Source organism: Papio anubis, chromosome 7 (assembly GCF_008728515.1).
Source record: "Papio anubis isolate 15944 chromosome 7, Panubis1.0, whole genome shotgun sequence".
Taxonomy (NCBI): domain Eukaryota; kingdom Metazoa; phylum Chordata; class Mammalia; order Primates; family Cercopithecidae; genus Papio; species Papio anubis.
In genome coordinates, this window is record NC_044982.1 from 118,319,806 (window position 1) to 118,335,778 (window position 15,973).

Sequence of the window (15,973 nt, forward strand, 5' to 3'; positions counted from 1 at the left end):
CAATCTAGGTTGAATGAGTAACTCTATTGCTTTCCATTGGGATAAGTGTTCCTTAAAGCTTTTCTTCAGACTCTTAAAATATTGAAAACAATTGCATAAGTGTATCCTTCATGACCACAAAGAGCTACTTGAGATTATTTTTTCCCCTAGAATCTTGGCCAACTCTGAGACTGAGGCCCAGGCTTGCAAACTCTGATATTTCCTCCCTCTCTGCATTCCTGCCACCCACAGCTGCTCCAGTCCAGAATGAAAGTTCAGAGGCCAAATACTTATGATCCAAACAGCCTCTCCAGCAGTGATGGCAAAGAGACAGCTTCACTTAGGAAAACAAACAATCATGCCTTCCATTTATATAGCTCTTTAGCTATTTTTTTCAAGAAGTGTTCACATCCTTTCTCTATCAGATTATCCCCAAAACTGAGGTGGGCAGGGCATGTTTTAACTGATGGGGAAACTGAGGTCCAGACAGGCGAATTGACTTCTGCAATGGGTGACAAGGCTGAAGAGAGAGCTCTGGCTTCCTGATTCCATGCCTTGGTTTGCCCTGTGGACCACACTGCCATTAACACAGATGCATGCTAGCTCCAGTTCTAAAAAGCCTGCTTTCAAAACCCTTCTGGAAGCCAGGAGCAGTGGCTCATGCCTGTAATCCCAGCACATTGGGAGGCCGAGGCAGGTGGATCATATGAGATCAGGAGCTTGAGACCAGCATGGCCAACATGGCGAAACCCCGTATCTAATAAAAAATACAAAAATTAGCCGGGTGTGGTGGCGGGCGCCCGTAATCCCACCTACTCTGGAGGCTGACGCAGGGAGAACTGGTTGAACCCGGGAGGCGGAGGTTGCAGTGAGCCAATATTGCACTACTGCACTCCAGCCTGGCGACAGAGCAAGACTCTGTCTCAAAACGAACCAACCAACTTTTCTGGAGTTTTCTGCTCCCCACCTTAGAGTTCCTCTAATAACCACCCCACACTTCTTTTACTTTCCACTCATATCAAAAGAATGAGGAGAACACATCAAACCCTTCCCTTGGTGCTAGCTTCTAAACCTTTTCCTTCCAGAAAATAATGGATTGTGTTTGAAGTCCCAACTTCCAGCCCACAGCGGTCCAGCCAGTTTCTCCTGCTGGAAAACAGAGGCTCAAGGCCACTTTCACTGTGAGTTCTCACCTTACCTACTCAAAATAAAACAGGAGAAAAGTGAAAATTAACATCCAGAGAAGGCTTGGAGAGGATAAGCCACCACCCAAGAGTAAAACGCAGTTTGAGAAAATGCAGTGTCCAGGTGACAGGAGACACCTCACCTTCATGCTGCTAGATGGTTTTGGGTGAGACGCACACCTCCTTTTACAGCACTGGTCACCTTCTGCTCAAGCTCACCTCCCTAAGAGGGATGATTTTCTGCATCCCCGCCCTGAAGCACAGGAACCTATTGGAAAGCTAGGACTTGCAAATTTATTGATTCTCATAAACTAGGTCAGGAAGATCAGAAATGGCAGTAATGGCACCTCCTCCCCATGTTTCTTGCTCGTGGCAGACATGGGAATCTTTCTGGCTGAGAATGGAAGTGGCCTTAGAGTGCTTTTCAGTAGGACCATTGAGGCAGCTGCCACCGCTTGATTAGGCTGGCATGCTGGATGAAATGTATCTGCCAACTCTGTAGTTCCTGCTGGCCAAAGCCTTGCAGAAAGTGAGTAGAAGTGGGGGAATTCTCCAGGTATACATGAGGTGGACATTCCTAGCTCCTGGAGGCCCCCATGTTCCAGGCTTTAAAAGCAAAGGAGCATGGTCACCTATAAACAAGAGCTTGTTGCTATCCGAGAGGCTTTTGGAAACTGAAGGGCTTTGACAATAGCGAAAGTCAAAGATTGACTTGCTAACTCTCCAAGGCATTCAGATGCGATCAGTTACTGGGCAGCCCATCTACAAGATTCAGAAAGTGTAAAAGACTGTCAAAAGTCATGAAACAATGCTCTGAACCACATTACTAGAAAATTATTAAATGAGTGAGGAAAAGATCAAAGTAGTGAGAACAGGACGGGATGGTAGCGCCTGGTTAAATGATGAAGAAACAGGAGCAGAGTAGGGAGGCAACTTCCTCAAAGACGCACCTTACATCGCTGGCAGAACTGGAGCCCAGCTTCCTCACTCCCAAGCCAACTCTCTTTCAACTTCAATGCACACCTTCCTCTTTCCTCTACAGCCCCACTTGTATTCCTCTACAATTCCTTACCTGCCCCAGCAACTCACCCAGCCGCCATTCTCCTTGGGGGAGGATTATTAGCTTACAGATTTAGTCACAAGCTGATTCAATTTAAATTGTATTTCTAAGGTGGGGTTGGGGTTGGGGGTGGGGATCTCGATCTGCTTTCTACTTTTTTTTTTTTTTTTCCCAGGAGACAGAGTCTCACTCTGTCACCCAGGCTGGAGGCTGGAGTGCAGTGGCACAATCTCGGCTCACCACTGCAACCTCCGCCTCCCAGGTTCAAGAGATTCTCATGCCTCACCCTCCCGAGTAGCTGAGATTATAGGTGCCTGCCGCCATGCCCGGCTAAGTTTTATATTTTTAATAGAGAGAGGGTTTCACCGTTGGCCAGGCTAGTCTCACACTCCTGACCTCAAGTGATCTGCCTGCCTCAGCCTCCCAAAGTGCTGGGATTACAAGTGTGAGCCACCTCATGCAGCTTTGATCTGCTTTCTACTGGATATGACAATTTGTACTTCTGTTCTGAGGCCTTTGAATTGCACTCCAAATACCCTCAGGGCAGAGATGTTAAGTGAGAAGCAGGCACTATTTGATAATGGGCCAGGACATTCCTATAGAATTTCAAAAACCATTTGTATTCCAATTCACCTGTAGCCAGCAGAGAAGAAGGTATGCAAAGAGAAGAGAAAGAAGGATGCAATGTCCACATATGCTAAAGGTAGGTAAGTATGACAGGTCTGATACACACACATGCATTCCAAAGTATCCCACACTTGAGGCTCCAGAAGATGGATAACTCCTATAGATGGCTTTTAATGAAGAGCCCTTGCTTTTACAAGAAGTTATAATTGTGGCTTCCATTCTCATAGCTGGTATCTCCAACAGTCACATGAGGATGGAGAGTCTCTTCCTTGTACAGAGCAAACAGCACGGCCCCTGGAGCTCACTGGCATGGGTTGTCCAACTCCCCACTGAAGGCTGGGAACCTTTTAGTGTTAATTCAGTATTTTAGGCCAATATCTGGGTTTATTTTTCCCAACATACAAATATGAAGGAGCTTCAGCAATTTAACTTCTGGAAATTTATCCAATGAAGGGGTTAAGAATTTATGCAAGCTCTTCTGGTCCTAGGAGCTTTGGGAGCCGTGGCTTACAGTGCAGACACGGCCAAGTCCAAGAACCACACCACACACGACCAGTTCCAAAAATGGCATAGAAATGCGGGTGGACTCCAAGTTCCTGAGGAACATGCCCTTTGCCAAGAAGCACAACAAGAAGGGCCTAAAGAAGATGCAGGCCAACAGTGCCACGACCATGAGTGCACGTGCCAAGGCTATCAAGACCCTCATAAAGCCCAAAGAGGTTAAGCCCAAGATCCCAAAGGGTGTCAGCCGCAAGCTCAGTCGGCTTGCCTACATTGGCCACCCCAAGCTTGGGAAGCACGCTTGTGCCCACATTGCCAAGTCGCTTAGGCTGTGCCAGCCAAAGGCCAAGGTCAAGGATCAAACCAAGGCCCAGGCTGCAGCTCCAGCTTCAGTTCCAGCTCAGGCTCCCAAAGGTGCCCAGGCCCCCTACAAAGGCTTCAGAGTAGAGATCTCTGTCTGCCAACATGAGGACAGAAGGACTGATGTGACCCCCCTGGGCTGCTGTCTGCAGGGGGCTGGTGTCCTCCTGTGCTATTTGTATAAATAAACCTGAGGCATGAAAAAAAAAAAAGAATTTATGCAAAGATTTAGCTGCATGGATGTTCATTACAACAATTATAATTGAGAAAAAGTTGCAACAACCTAAGTGTCCAACAACAGGGAACTGGCTAAATCAACTTAGTACTTCAGGTGGTAGGAAAATATGCAGCCATTAAATGATGCTGGCAAATGTATCTACAGCCACAGAAAATGTTAGGTAAAAGAGGAGAAATAAAGCACAAAGCCATACTACAGGATGGACCCGTTTTTGTTTGAAAAAAGTACATTAGTGTGTGTATCATATATGCTATATATACTCAAATATATTACATATATACATATATATATGTATTTACCTAGGAGGGTGTACTAATAATCTAAAGTGGCATTAATAGTGATGTTTAAGAGAGATTATGAGTACTTTAACATTTATTAGTATTTCTGATTTTTCTGTAATGAGAAGTAATACTTTTTTTTTTTTTGAAAGGAAGTCCTGCTTTGTAGCCCAGGCTGGAGTGCAGTGGTTCAATCTCAGCTCACTGCAACCTTCGCCTCCCAGGTTCAAGAGATTCTCTCCTCTTGAGTAGCTGGGATTACACGTGTGCACCACCACCCCTGGCTAATTTTTTGTTTTATTAATAGAGATGGGCTTTCACCACATTGGCCAGGCTGGTCTCGAATTCCTGACCTCAAGTGATCCACCTACCTCAACCTCCCAAAATGCTGGGATTACAGGCATGAGCCACCGTGCCTGTGGAGCGGTGGTACTTTTTAATAAGAAAAAGCAATAAAAGAAACTTTATCTTGAAAAAGACAGATCCTTGCCTATGATCATTGAAGTTCAATCAGGCTCAAGAATTCTATAAGGAAACAATAATCCCTATAGAACAGGGGTGGGTGGGAGGAGAGCAGGAGGCCACTTCCTGCTGAGAGACCTGGAGAAGGAATCATTTCCCTTCTACGTTGGCCCGTGCACTCCATGTAAATATCCTCTCCACCCAGGTCTTGCTCTGTCCTGGACTTACTCATCACTAGCTTATTACGGGCCTTATTTTGACTCACTGTTCAAACATCACTGAAAAGGAATTTCTTTTTAACCACAGCATCCACATGAAGAATTCTGCTAAAACTCCATTTTAACTGAATTTCAGCACACAGATGACTTAAATTAGCTACACTGGCCTGGGAAGAAGCCCCCAAATCCCCAACATCCGGAGCAATTGCTGCTGGTAGGCTTGATCAGCTGGTGGATAAACCCCTTCTCCTGTCCCCACCCTCCCCCAGCCTCTCCACCCACAAAGCCCAGGCAGCAATTTGTGAGATGTTTTCCTCTCTTCTTGAATTTCCATCGTGAACTGGTTACTGTGGTTCACGCCTGACATGCCTCTGTCTCTGCTCAAGCGGTTAAAAGTAGAGAAACTTGTTGCTTCAGAGGCCACAGAGAGATTTAGGATGAGAGAGAGCTGTAGGTGAACTGTGAGATCTCATGTAACCGCCCACCCTGGGCGTTTGGGGATAGCCTCCATTCCCTCATCCTCTCCTCTGAATGCTGATTTTCCTGTTTATCCTTCTTCTCAGTCACCCTCGAGGGAAGCTCTCCCACCCCCTCTCAATTGTTAAAGAACTTCTGCGTGGGCTTCAACATTCTCTTGGTTGGCCCCTTGGGAGGGCCTTGATATGCTCTTATTTTTTCCTTGTATGTTTAAGGCCCCCTGGGGCCCTCTTGACCCTTGTGGGCTGGTTACATTTGGCTCAAGCTTGAACTCCATCGCCCGGGACCAGAGGCAGAGTAGGGGTGGTGGGAATGAGGTGGGGAGGGTTTTCCTACATTCTTAAAGATAATATAATAACATCGTGGCTAAGATGGAAATATGTTAGAGGAAGCAAGATTGTGAGAAAGATGGAAGAAAGCAGCTCCCACCACCCCACCAACCGATGGTGAGGACTCTGCTGCCCCAAACCCTGCCAAGACTGAGCCACGCCTAATTGTGGCCTAGATTGTGGATGTGTGCCTACCCACCAAGAGGAAAGCCAGAACATGCCTGCATGGATAGAAGGGATTCCCTCTTAGTTGAGCGGTGAAGGGGTGTGGGAGAGCAGGGAACCATGACACACCATGTGTCTCTTCCCAAAGGGGAGAAGCCCCTGTGAACCTACCTCAGGGGTCTGCTTGATGAGGCCAACCCTATCCTACTCTTTGTCCTTCATTGGACAGCATTTGTCAAGCATCCACCATACGTCAGGTCCAAGGTTCCATGCTAACTGGGGAAAGTGAGGCGATCAAGCAGCTTATCTAAGGCTTATCCTCCAGCCTAGTTAGTAGAAGAGCTGGAAGACAATAGTGGCTCTCACTCCAGAGCCCTCACACTTCACCTCTATGCCAGAGGTTTGAATGAAGGGAAGATCTCCTATGTGTTTCCCAGGCTTTGTCCAGGCTGCCTGCAACGTCTGCCTGTGGGATCTGACTTCCCAGCAGCTGGGATCAGCCAGCCTACAGAGCAAGCAGAGCACCCTGAGAGTCTCCAGTGGGGTTGCCCGCCTGGTTGGCTCCTGGTCTCAGCAGACTCCTGCTGGTGGTGCGCAAGCTGGGTATTTGTGTGGACAAGTGAATGTTCACCTCCAGTTCTCAGGACAAACAGTGCTGCACCAGCTGGCTGGGATGTTTGGAACTGGTGTTTCCACTCAACAGCACAACCCAGATTTAGGTTCCCAAAACTTTCTAAGCAGCCGCCCCCTTGGATCTTTAATCCTTCCTCCTATGTCCTTCCTGCCACCTGTAGTCTAAATTTAGTGACAAGCACAGCAGAGCACCTTCTGCCTGGGCCACTTTGGCAGGTCATGGAGCCACTAATAAGTGTGTACATGTTCCATCTCTTCAGGGCCACCCATGCAGGTGAAGAGCTTCTGGGGAGCCCCACGATTATCTTCCTGGTAGGGTCTCCTGCCCTGTGAGTTTGCTTTTTTCTTTTTCTTTTTTTTTTTCTTTTTTTTTTTTTTTTTTTGAGATGGAGTCTCGCTCTGTTGCCCAGGCTGGAATGCAGTGGCAAGATCTCGGCTCACTGCAACTTCTGCCTCATGGGTTCAAGGGATTCTCCTGTCTCAGACTCCCAAGTAGCCGGGATTACAGGCGTGTACCACCACACCGGCCTAATTTTTGCATTTTTAGTGGAGACAGGGTTTTGCCATGTTAGCCAGGCTGTTCTCAAGCTCCTGAGCTCGGGTGATCCGCCCGCCTCGGCCTCCAAAAGTGCTGGGATTACAGGCAGGAGCCACTGCACCTGACCAGTATTTTTGTTTTGATAACAATAAAAGTTTGTTAATAAAAATATTAGATGAATATAAGCAAGAGAGAATCCCAGCATCTGGAAATACCACTGTTAACATTTTGGTCTATTTCTTTTTTCTATCCATTTTGTTTGTTTATGGAATTGAAATCGCAAGATACAATCAATTTTGTTTGCTTGCTTGTTTGTTTTTTTGAGAAGGAGTCTTGCTTTTGTCACCCAAGCTGGAGCACAATGGTGCAATCTCAGCTCACTGCAACCTTCTCCTCCCAGGTTCAAGCGATTCTCCTGCCTCAGCCTCCTGAGTAGCTGGGATTACAGGTATGCGCCACCATGCCCAGCTAATTTTGTATTTTTAGTAGAGATAGGGTTTCACCATGTTGGCCAGTCTGGTCTTGAACTCTTGACCTCAGGTGATCTGCCCGCCTCAGCCTCCCAAAGTGCTGGGATTACAGGCGTGAGCCACTGCGCCCGGCCTAATTTTGTATCTCATATTCTTGACTTACCATTTTTTGAAATAAGCGGTCTTCAAGTCTCTGTTTCAAACTGTTGAATACCATTTGTTAACACAATATTTCATCATTTCAACATGCCATGACTTCTTCACCATTCCTCTGTTCTACAAGTGTAGGTTGCTTTCAGTTCAGTTAACAGTGATGAACATCAAATCCTAATGAAACATTGAATTTTTTCATAAAGATTGATTCCTGGAAATGGGTCTCGGTCCGCTTCAGGCTATTCCGTATTATGATCTTCATGCCTGAAAAGATATCTCGATTCTGCTGAATCTAAAGTGGTCAAACAACATTATAAAATTAAATCAGTTCACGTCATCGTCGCGAAAAGAAAGAAAGAAAGAAAGAAAGAAAAGAAAGAAAAGAAAAGAAAAAGATAGATCAAGGTTCACTGTAGATTACCAGCTAAAGGGACAGGTCAAAAAGGGAGAAAGTGAAAACTTCGCAATGCACAGAGAAACAACTTTTATGAAAGGGTTTTGGAAATGACAGCCTATTGAGACTTATTCCACATCAAATGAGGAAGCCATCTCTTCCTCTGCTCTCACCTCCTGGAAACCGTCCTCTATCCACTTCTAGAACACAGGGCTAGAGCAGTGGCACCAGCCAGCTCCTTGGGAACATATGACACTGTTCATCATAGTCATCATCCAAAAGGTAGAAACATACTAGTAGGAAGAGACCTTAAAGATTCTTTGGTCCAATCCCTCCCTTTATCAAATCAAAGTCTACAAGAATGAGGTGACTTATTCAAGAAGTGATTCACAGCTGGTTTTGGCATTCCATATCTCCATTCACATTTGATGACAAATAAAAACAGTTGACTTGATTTGAAGGCACAATCCTTTTATGCATGATTCCTTGTACACATGTGTTCTTGTATTCATGTTTCCCTTAAGATTTGAGGGTGTGGCTGATGTCACACAGGTGTCTACAGCGCTTAGAAGATTAAAAATCTGATTTAATAGGTTTCAGAGTGTCCTGGCTGATTGGTATGCATTACTAGGGTGAATCGTTTCTCATGTCTTTGCTAATTTTCTGGATGCTCTCAAAGGAAGTTAATTAACCTGAGGCCTCCATCCAGCTGTGCTCCAATTCAGCTGATCTTGAGGTATCATGACCTGTCAGGGAGAGAATTATAACATGTAGGTATGAAGCCTTCTCCTTTCATATACACTGGGACACCTGAAATAGGTTGAATCTCAGACACATCCTTGCTGTTAAAAACTTAATCATTATTCAAAGCTGAGTTCAAATCCCATCCTTTGCAGGGAAAAAAAAAATCTATTGAACCACCTAGGCGAAAGTGTTCACTTTGCTTTCTAAATTCTAGCTGTATGCCAGTGGTTTGAACAAACTCTATGAGCATGATGGTTTTTAACTTCAAAAAAGTGTTCACAGAACCTGTATAATAATTGTTCTTTTAGCATCTATGTATGTATGTATTTTTCCTGCCTCACATTTATTCATGCAAATAGCTCAGGAGGGCACCAGCCCCAAGCAGACAGCAGCCCAGAGGTCACACCAGTCCTTCTGTCCTCATTCTGGCAGACCAGGCCTCTACTGGGGAGCTAACCGTGGGTGCCCTGTGAGCACCCAGGAGCCTGAGCTGGAGCCAGAACGGAGGCTGGAGCTGAAGCCATGGTCTGAGCCTTGTTTTGAGCCTTGGCCTTTGGTCAGCAGAGCCTGAGACTCCTGGCAATGTGGGCATGAGCACGCTTCCCAAGCTTGGGGTGGGCACTGCAGGCAAGTTGATGGGACTTGCAGATGACCCCCTTTGCGATCTCGGGCTTAACCTCCTTGGGTTTTATGAGGGCCTCAATAGCCTTGGCTCTCGCACGCATGGCCTTGGCATTGCTGGCCTGCATCTTCTTCAGGCCCTTCTTGTTGTGCTTCATAGCGCATGCTCCTCAGAAACTTGAGGTCCACCCCCTTAAGAGATTCATATGTTTGTGATCAGGGTTTCTTGATGCCACTTTTTTGCCATTTGGGGGACTGGTTGCGTGTGGTATGGTTCGTGGAATTGGCCATGTTGGCATTATAACTCACAGCTTTAAAGCTCCTGGGATGGGAAGAGTAGCATCTGTCTTAAAAGTTCATGATGAACAAAGGATAGCAAGAAATTCTAGGCTTTTTTTTTTTTTAAGACAGAGTGCAGCTCTGTCACCCAGGCTGGAGTGCAGTGGCCATCTCAGCTCACTGCAAGCTCCGCCCTCCTGGAGTTCCGCATGCATTCTCCTGCCTCCAGCCTCCCGAGTAGCTGGGACTACGAAGCCACGCCACCTCGCCCGGCTAGTTTTTGTATTTGCAGTAGAGAGGCGGGGTTTCACCGTGTTAGCCAGGATAGTCTTGATCTCCTGACCTAGAGTGATCGCCCGTCTCGGCCTCCCAAAGTGCTGGGATTACAGGCGAGCCACCCGGCGCCCGGCCAATTCTAGCAGGCTTTATAAGGCTACTCTGTTTGCCAAAATCACAACATATATTTGAAAAATAAGTACAATAGTCCCCTCATTATCTGTGGCAGACACACTCCAGGACCCTTCATGGATGCCTGAAACCTTGGATAAACCTAATTGCCATCAGTTGAAACATGTTCTGTACATATCTTCCACCCACAAAAATTAATGCCTTTTCCATCTTAACTAGGCACTTACCACACACTGTGGCAGTAACTTTTGCAGTTTGAGGTGTGACAGCAAAACTAGTACAAACTCCTTATCATAGCTTTTTTCTTTTTTTTTCTTTCTTTATTTTTTTTTAGACAGAGTCTTGATCTGTCACCCAGGCTGGGGTAAGAGGCGCAATCTGGGCTCACTGCAACCTCCGCCTCTTAGGTTCAAGCGATTCTCCTGCCTCTGCCTCCTGAGCAGCTGGGATTACAGGTATGCACCACCACACCCGGCTAAATTTGTTTGTATTTTTAGTAGAGATAGGGTTTTGCCATGTTGGCCAGGCTAGTCTCGAACTCCTGGCCTCAAGTGATCCACCTGCTTTGGCCTCCCAAAGTGCTGGGATTACAGATGTGTGCCACCATTCCTGGCCTTTATCATAGATTTAAACAACCTCATCATGTGATATCTTTTCTTTCCTTACTAAGTGGACAACTTTTATCTTTTCGCTCAAAGGAACACTTGATGGCTTCTCTTTGGCATACCCGAATTGCCAGCACCACTACTCTTTATGCTTTGGGGCCATTAAGTGCAGTAAGGCCTCACTTAACATCATCAGTAGGTTCTCAAAACTAGAACTTTAGGCGGGTGCTGTGTATGCCTGTAATCCAGCGCCGGAGGCAGTACAGTGCCTGAGGTCGGAGTTCAAGACCAGCCTGGCCAACATGGAGAAACCCCCTTCTACTAAAATACAAAATTACAGGCATGGTGGCACGTACCTGTAATCCCAACTTACTCGGGGGCTGAGGCGGAGAATGGCTTGAACCGGGCGAGGTTGTGGTGGTGGTGTGTCACTTTCCTCCAAACCTGAACCTTTCAGAACAAACTCCATGCAAAAAGAAGAAAGAGAGAAACTGGGACTTTAAATTGAAACAACTTGCTCTTGAATTAAATCAATTTTACCATAGGTTAATGATACAAACAATAGTTCAGTTCCCTCAGCATATTTCTGGTGACAAAACTATCACTAAACTTCTAACTATAAGCCAAACTACTCATATTAAACCTTACAATAAATGTGAGCTATGGATGTATTTAAGAAAGATTATTAAACGCAAGTAAGATAATTATTTACCTTTTTATTGCAGTTCAGAGTCATGGGTAGCTGGAGCCTGTACCAGCAGCTCAGGGTGCAAGGTGGGAACCTACCGGGAGAGGGTGCCATTATCTCACAGGGTGCACCCACACCCACACTCACACCCACACTCACTCATCCTGAGATGAGGTAGACATGCAAATTCACCTCATGTGCATATCTTTGGGATGTGGGAGGAAACCCACGCAGACATGAGGAGAACAAGCAAACTCCACACAGATGTCGGCCTCAGCCAGGAATAGATTTTTTTTTCTTATCAACATTGTAACAGGCTGGGGCAGTGGCTCATGCCTGTAATCCCAGCACTTTGAGAGGCTGAGGCAGGCAGAGCACTTGAGGTCAGGAGTTCGAGACGGGGGTCTCTACTAAAAATACAAAAATTAGCCGGGTGTGGTGGTACGTGCCTGTAATTCCAACTGCTCCAGGGGCTGAGGTAGGAGAATTGCTGGAACCCGGGAGGCGGAGGTTGAAGTGAGCCAAGATCAAGCCACTGACTCCAGGAGGGCACTCCAGCCTGGGCTGACAGAAGCCGAGACTCCAACTAAAAAGAACAACGTTATTCAAGGACTTGTTATCCTGTAAAATAAGAGTCACTTGAACACAAGCACCATGACATCGTGACAGTCGTCTTATAACAGAGATGGCTACACGAGTGACTAGTGACTAATGAGCAGGTAGCGTCTGCAGTGTGGATCCACTGAACACAGGGAGGTTCCACATCCCAGGCTGGATAAAGTGGGACAGTTCACATTGTAAAACTCATCAGAAGGTTATTTCTGGAATTTCCCATTTCATATTTTTGAACCTTGGCTGACTACGGGTAACAAATGTCAGAAAGCCAAACCATAGGTAAGGGGGGAGGGGACTACCATCTGAGACATGTCTGAGTCATCTTACAGATAGAAGGATTTGTGATGCTTGGCATAACCCATAGTTTACAAGAGGTCCAGGGTCCAAAGATTGGGAACCACTGACCTATTGCATTTATTGACAATGAATCACAGGCCTGGCAATGTTGCTTGCAACTGTCACCTAACTCTTCAGGTCGCACTGTCTCCCTTAATTACACTGAATCTTTCCTGAGGACAGGATCGTCCACTTACATGCCTTTGTACACCCACAATGCTAATGGACCCACCCGTTGAGGACCATTAATTGAGGACTACCCATGAGGAGGACACTGGGAATACATGGGAGGTAGAAAGTGCAAGGTCCAGTTTCCGCCCTTCAGATCTCACATCTGATTAGAGATATGGCAAATGACTTTAGAAACGAGGTAACAATTTAATGGCTAAACTCTAGACTGAAAGAGAGATTATGGGATAGATTAGGAAATGAGTTGAACAGATGCTGACTGCTGTGAGTACAGAAAAGGAGGAGCTAGAGCATGCCGCTGAGCCGGAAAAATATGTAGAGGAGGGGTTTGAGTGTGTGAGCCTGAAAAAAGATTAGTTCTCAGGCACACCTTTCAAGCCCTGGAGGGACTCAGAGAATAACTGAACGAATACATGCATAAGAGAAACACTTTCGGTCATTTACTCTGAGATAGGCACAAAGTGAAACCCTTACTTTTTTTTTTTTTTTTTTTTTTTTTTTTTGAGACGGAGTCTTGCTCTTGTCGCCCAGGCTGGAGTGCAGTGGAGTGATCTCAGCTCACTGCAACCTCTCGCCTCTCCTGGGTTCAGTGATTCTCCTGCCTCAGCCTCTCGAGTAGCTGGGATTACAGGCACCCTTCACGTTGGCTAATTTTTGTATTTTTAGTAGAGACAAGGTTTTGCCATGTTGGCCAGCTGGTCTTAAACCCCTGACCTCAGGTGATCCACCCCCCTCAGCCTCCCAAAGTGCTGGGATTACAGGTGTGAGGCAATGCACCTGGCTGCGAAACCCTTACTCTTAAAGAATAGCATTTACTCTGAAACATACAGAAGTCAATTTTTTGAAGGTGGCAGTGGATGAAGAGGAGATGTGCCCTGAATCCCATAATCTCTTAAGATGTTGCTGGGGTCCAGAAATTGTTTAGGTGAAACTTTCACGGAAGAGAGCACTGATGCTCCAATAGTGAAGTGAGTTGGCCAGGATCATACAATCAGTCAGTAGCAGAGCTGGACTTGACCTCTGAGAGCTGGACTTCAGGGCTAGTGTTCTTTCCACTTGATCTTGTTACTCCTAGAATCCCCTCCTTTTTCTTGAACTTGTCAAAACAATTTATCTAAAAGGAGTTTGCCCAAGCCGAATCCATCACATCACCCTGTTCTAATTAAAATGCTAGATGGTCTTTCTTCTCTTACTATCTGAACATGCCTTAATCAGAAATTAGGAGCAACTCCTGGGTCCTGGCCAATGCTTCAGAGAATCTGTATTGGCACCCGCCATGCTAAAACCATCGTTGTTAAAGACAAACTGCTAATTACAAAATCCAAACCACTGCTTTGTGGGTTGTGGGGATCTCAAGAGAGTGGGTCGGAGATGGGGTCAATTCTGGAGAGGCCTCCTTTATTGTCATTGATTTTTGATTTTTGGCCACAACAGAGAACTGCCTCCTCTTTTTTTTTTTGAGACAGAGTTTCGCTCTTGTTGCCCAGGCTGGGCCACGGTGGCCAGCTCAGCTCACCGCAGCCTCAGCCTTCTGGGCTCAAGCGTTTTCCTGCCAGCCTCCCCAAGTAGCTGGGATTACGGGTGCCGCCACCATGCCCAGCTAATTTTTTGTAGTTTTAGTGGAGATGGGGTTTCACCATGTTGGCCACGCCAGGCCGAGCTGCCTCCTCTTGGATGCCACAAACCAATTAGGTTGGGGACCCTTCCAGGGAAGCCACCTCCATCTGGTAAATATTTGGGCAGCCTGGGTGATCTGAAAAGTCACTGGGGGGATTGCACAGTGGCTCATGCCTGTAATCCCAGCACTTTGGGAGGCCGAGGTGGGTGGATTACCTAGGAGTCAGGAGATGGGGCCATCCTGGCTAACACGGTGAAACCCGTCTCTACTAATATTACTAAAAAAAAATTGGCAGGAGTGAATGTAATCCCAGCTATGAAACTGAGACAGAAAAGAGCTCTTAATTTCAGGGCTGAAGGTTGATGAAAACGCGATCGTCTCGTACACACTCAGCAAGCAACTGAAGCAACTCTATCTCAGAAAAAGAGAAAAAAAAATCAACCCCAAATCACCAGATCATCTATAGGCTGAAGTCAAGCTGCTGGGTTAGTCTGTTCCATTAAGAAGTAACTGGCAAATTATCTGCCAAGGGATCTTGGTCTCTCCTGCATAGTTTTGTTAACTCACTGATAACTTACTTTATCATTATGAAAGAGTCTACACCTTTATACTTCCTCTTCCCTGAACTTCCCCAACCAAGCCTTGCCCTCAGAGCCATAATTCATTAATTCACTCACTCAACACATTTCTATGCAACCCTTCTTATATTCCAGTCATTGAGCTGGGTGAGTACAGTGTAGTCACTACTGATATTGTCTACTAGGTGATACGGCTTCCACCTCTAATCCTACCTCTCACTGTGTGAAAGGCAAGACATTTGCTTTTCCGGTCCCTCTCCCTGTCCCTCTGGTTCAATCTCCTCACCTGTAAAGTGATGGAATTGTAGAAAATGGTTCCTTTTGATTCTCTCTGTATCCTTCAGGGTCCGGTTAGGAGAAAGAAATCACACAGTATTTGGAACAAAAGTTTAACACAAAAAATTATTAACTAGGGCCAGGCGTGGTGGCTTATGCCTGCTATCCCAGCACTTTGGGAGGCTGAGGTGGGTGGATCACGAGGTCAGAATTCAAAGACCAACCCCAGCCAACATGGTGAAACCCGTCTGTACTAAAATACAAAAATTGGCTGGGCATGGTGATGCACACCTGTAATCCCAGCTACTCAGAGGCTGAGGCAAGAGAATGGCTTGAAACCTGGAGGTGGAGGTTGCAGTGAGCCGAGATAGCGCCATTGCACTCCAGCCTGGGCGATGGAGCGAGACTCCATCTCAAAAAAAAAAAAAGAAGAAAAAAAATATTAACTAATAGCAGGGAGTCAGCTGTTAAAGTGTAAAGTGAACTCTGAAGAATACAGGAATACAGATAGAGGGAGCAGCTTAGGGTCCCTCTAGGGCTCAGGCTCAAGGAACAAGAAAGGGACAAATTGGAGAGTCTCACAGCTATCACGGAGACAGAGATTTCTTAGAGAAAGGTAGAGCTATCACCATGAATGGCCCGGAGGAGTTGCTGGAGTCGACAGACTGGGGTTGGCAGGCAAGCAGGCATCCACTGGGTGCTAGAAAATCTTGTTGAAAGGTCAGGAGATGAGACCATCCTGGCTAACATGGTGAAACCCGGTCTCTACTAAAACTACAAAAATTAGCCGAGGCCGAGGGTGTGGGGCACCTGTAGTCCAGCCTTTCCGGAGAGGAGCTGAGGCAGGAGAATGGTGCTGTGAACCCGAGAGGCCAGAGCTTGCAGTGAGCTGAGATCGTGTCACTGCACTTCAGCCTGGGTGACAGAGCAAGACTCTGTCTCAAAAAAAA

At 46.3% G+C, this 15,973-nt stretch overlaps 1 protein-coding gene across 1 annotated transcript; it reads left to right on the forward strand.

The window, feature by feature from the left end:
* The first annotated feature begins 2,609 nt into the window (after positions 1-2,609).
* Positions 2,610-4,366, forward strand: LOC103885919 (60S ribosomal protein L29-like). The gene has a single exon (XM_021940671.2). The coding sequence runs from the start codon at positions 3,426-3,428 to the stop codon at positions 3,897-3,899; it is 474 nt and encodes a 157-aa protein (XP_021796363.2). The 5' UTR covers positions 2,610-3,425; the 3' UTR covers positions 3,900-4,366.
* Positions 4,367-15,973: the final 11,607 nt, after the last annotated feature.

Excerpts from the sequence above, each read along its gene's own strand:
- LOC103885919 (XM_021940671.2), top strand. The coding sequence starts at position 3,426 with ATGCGGGTGGACTCCAAGTTCCTGAGGAACATGCCCTTTGCCAAGAAG.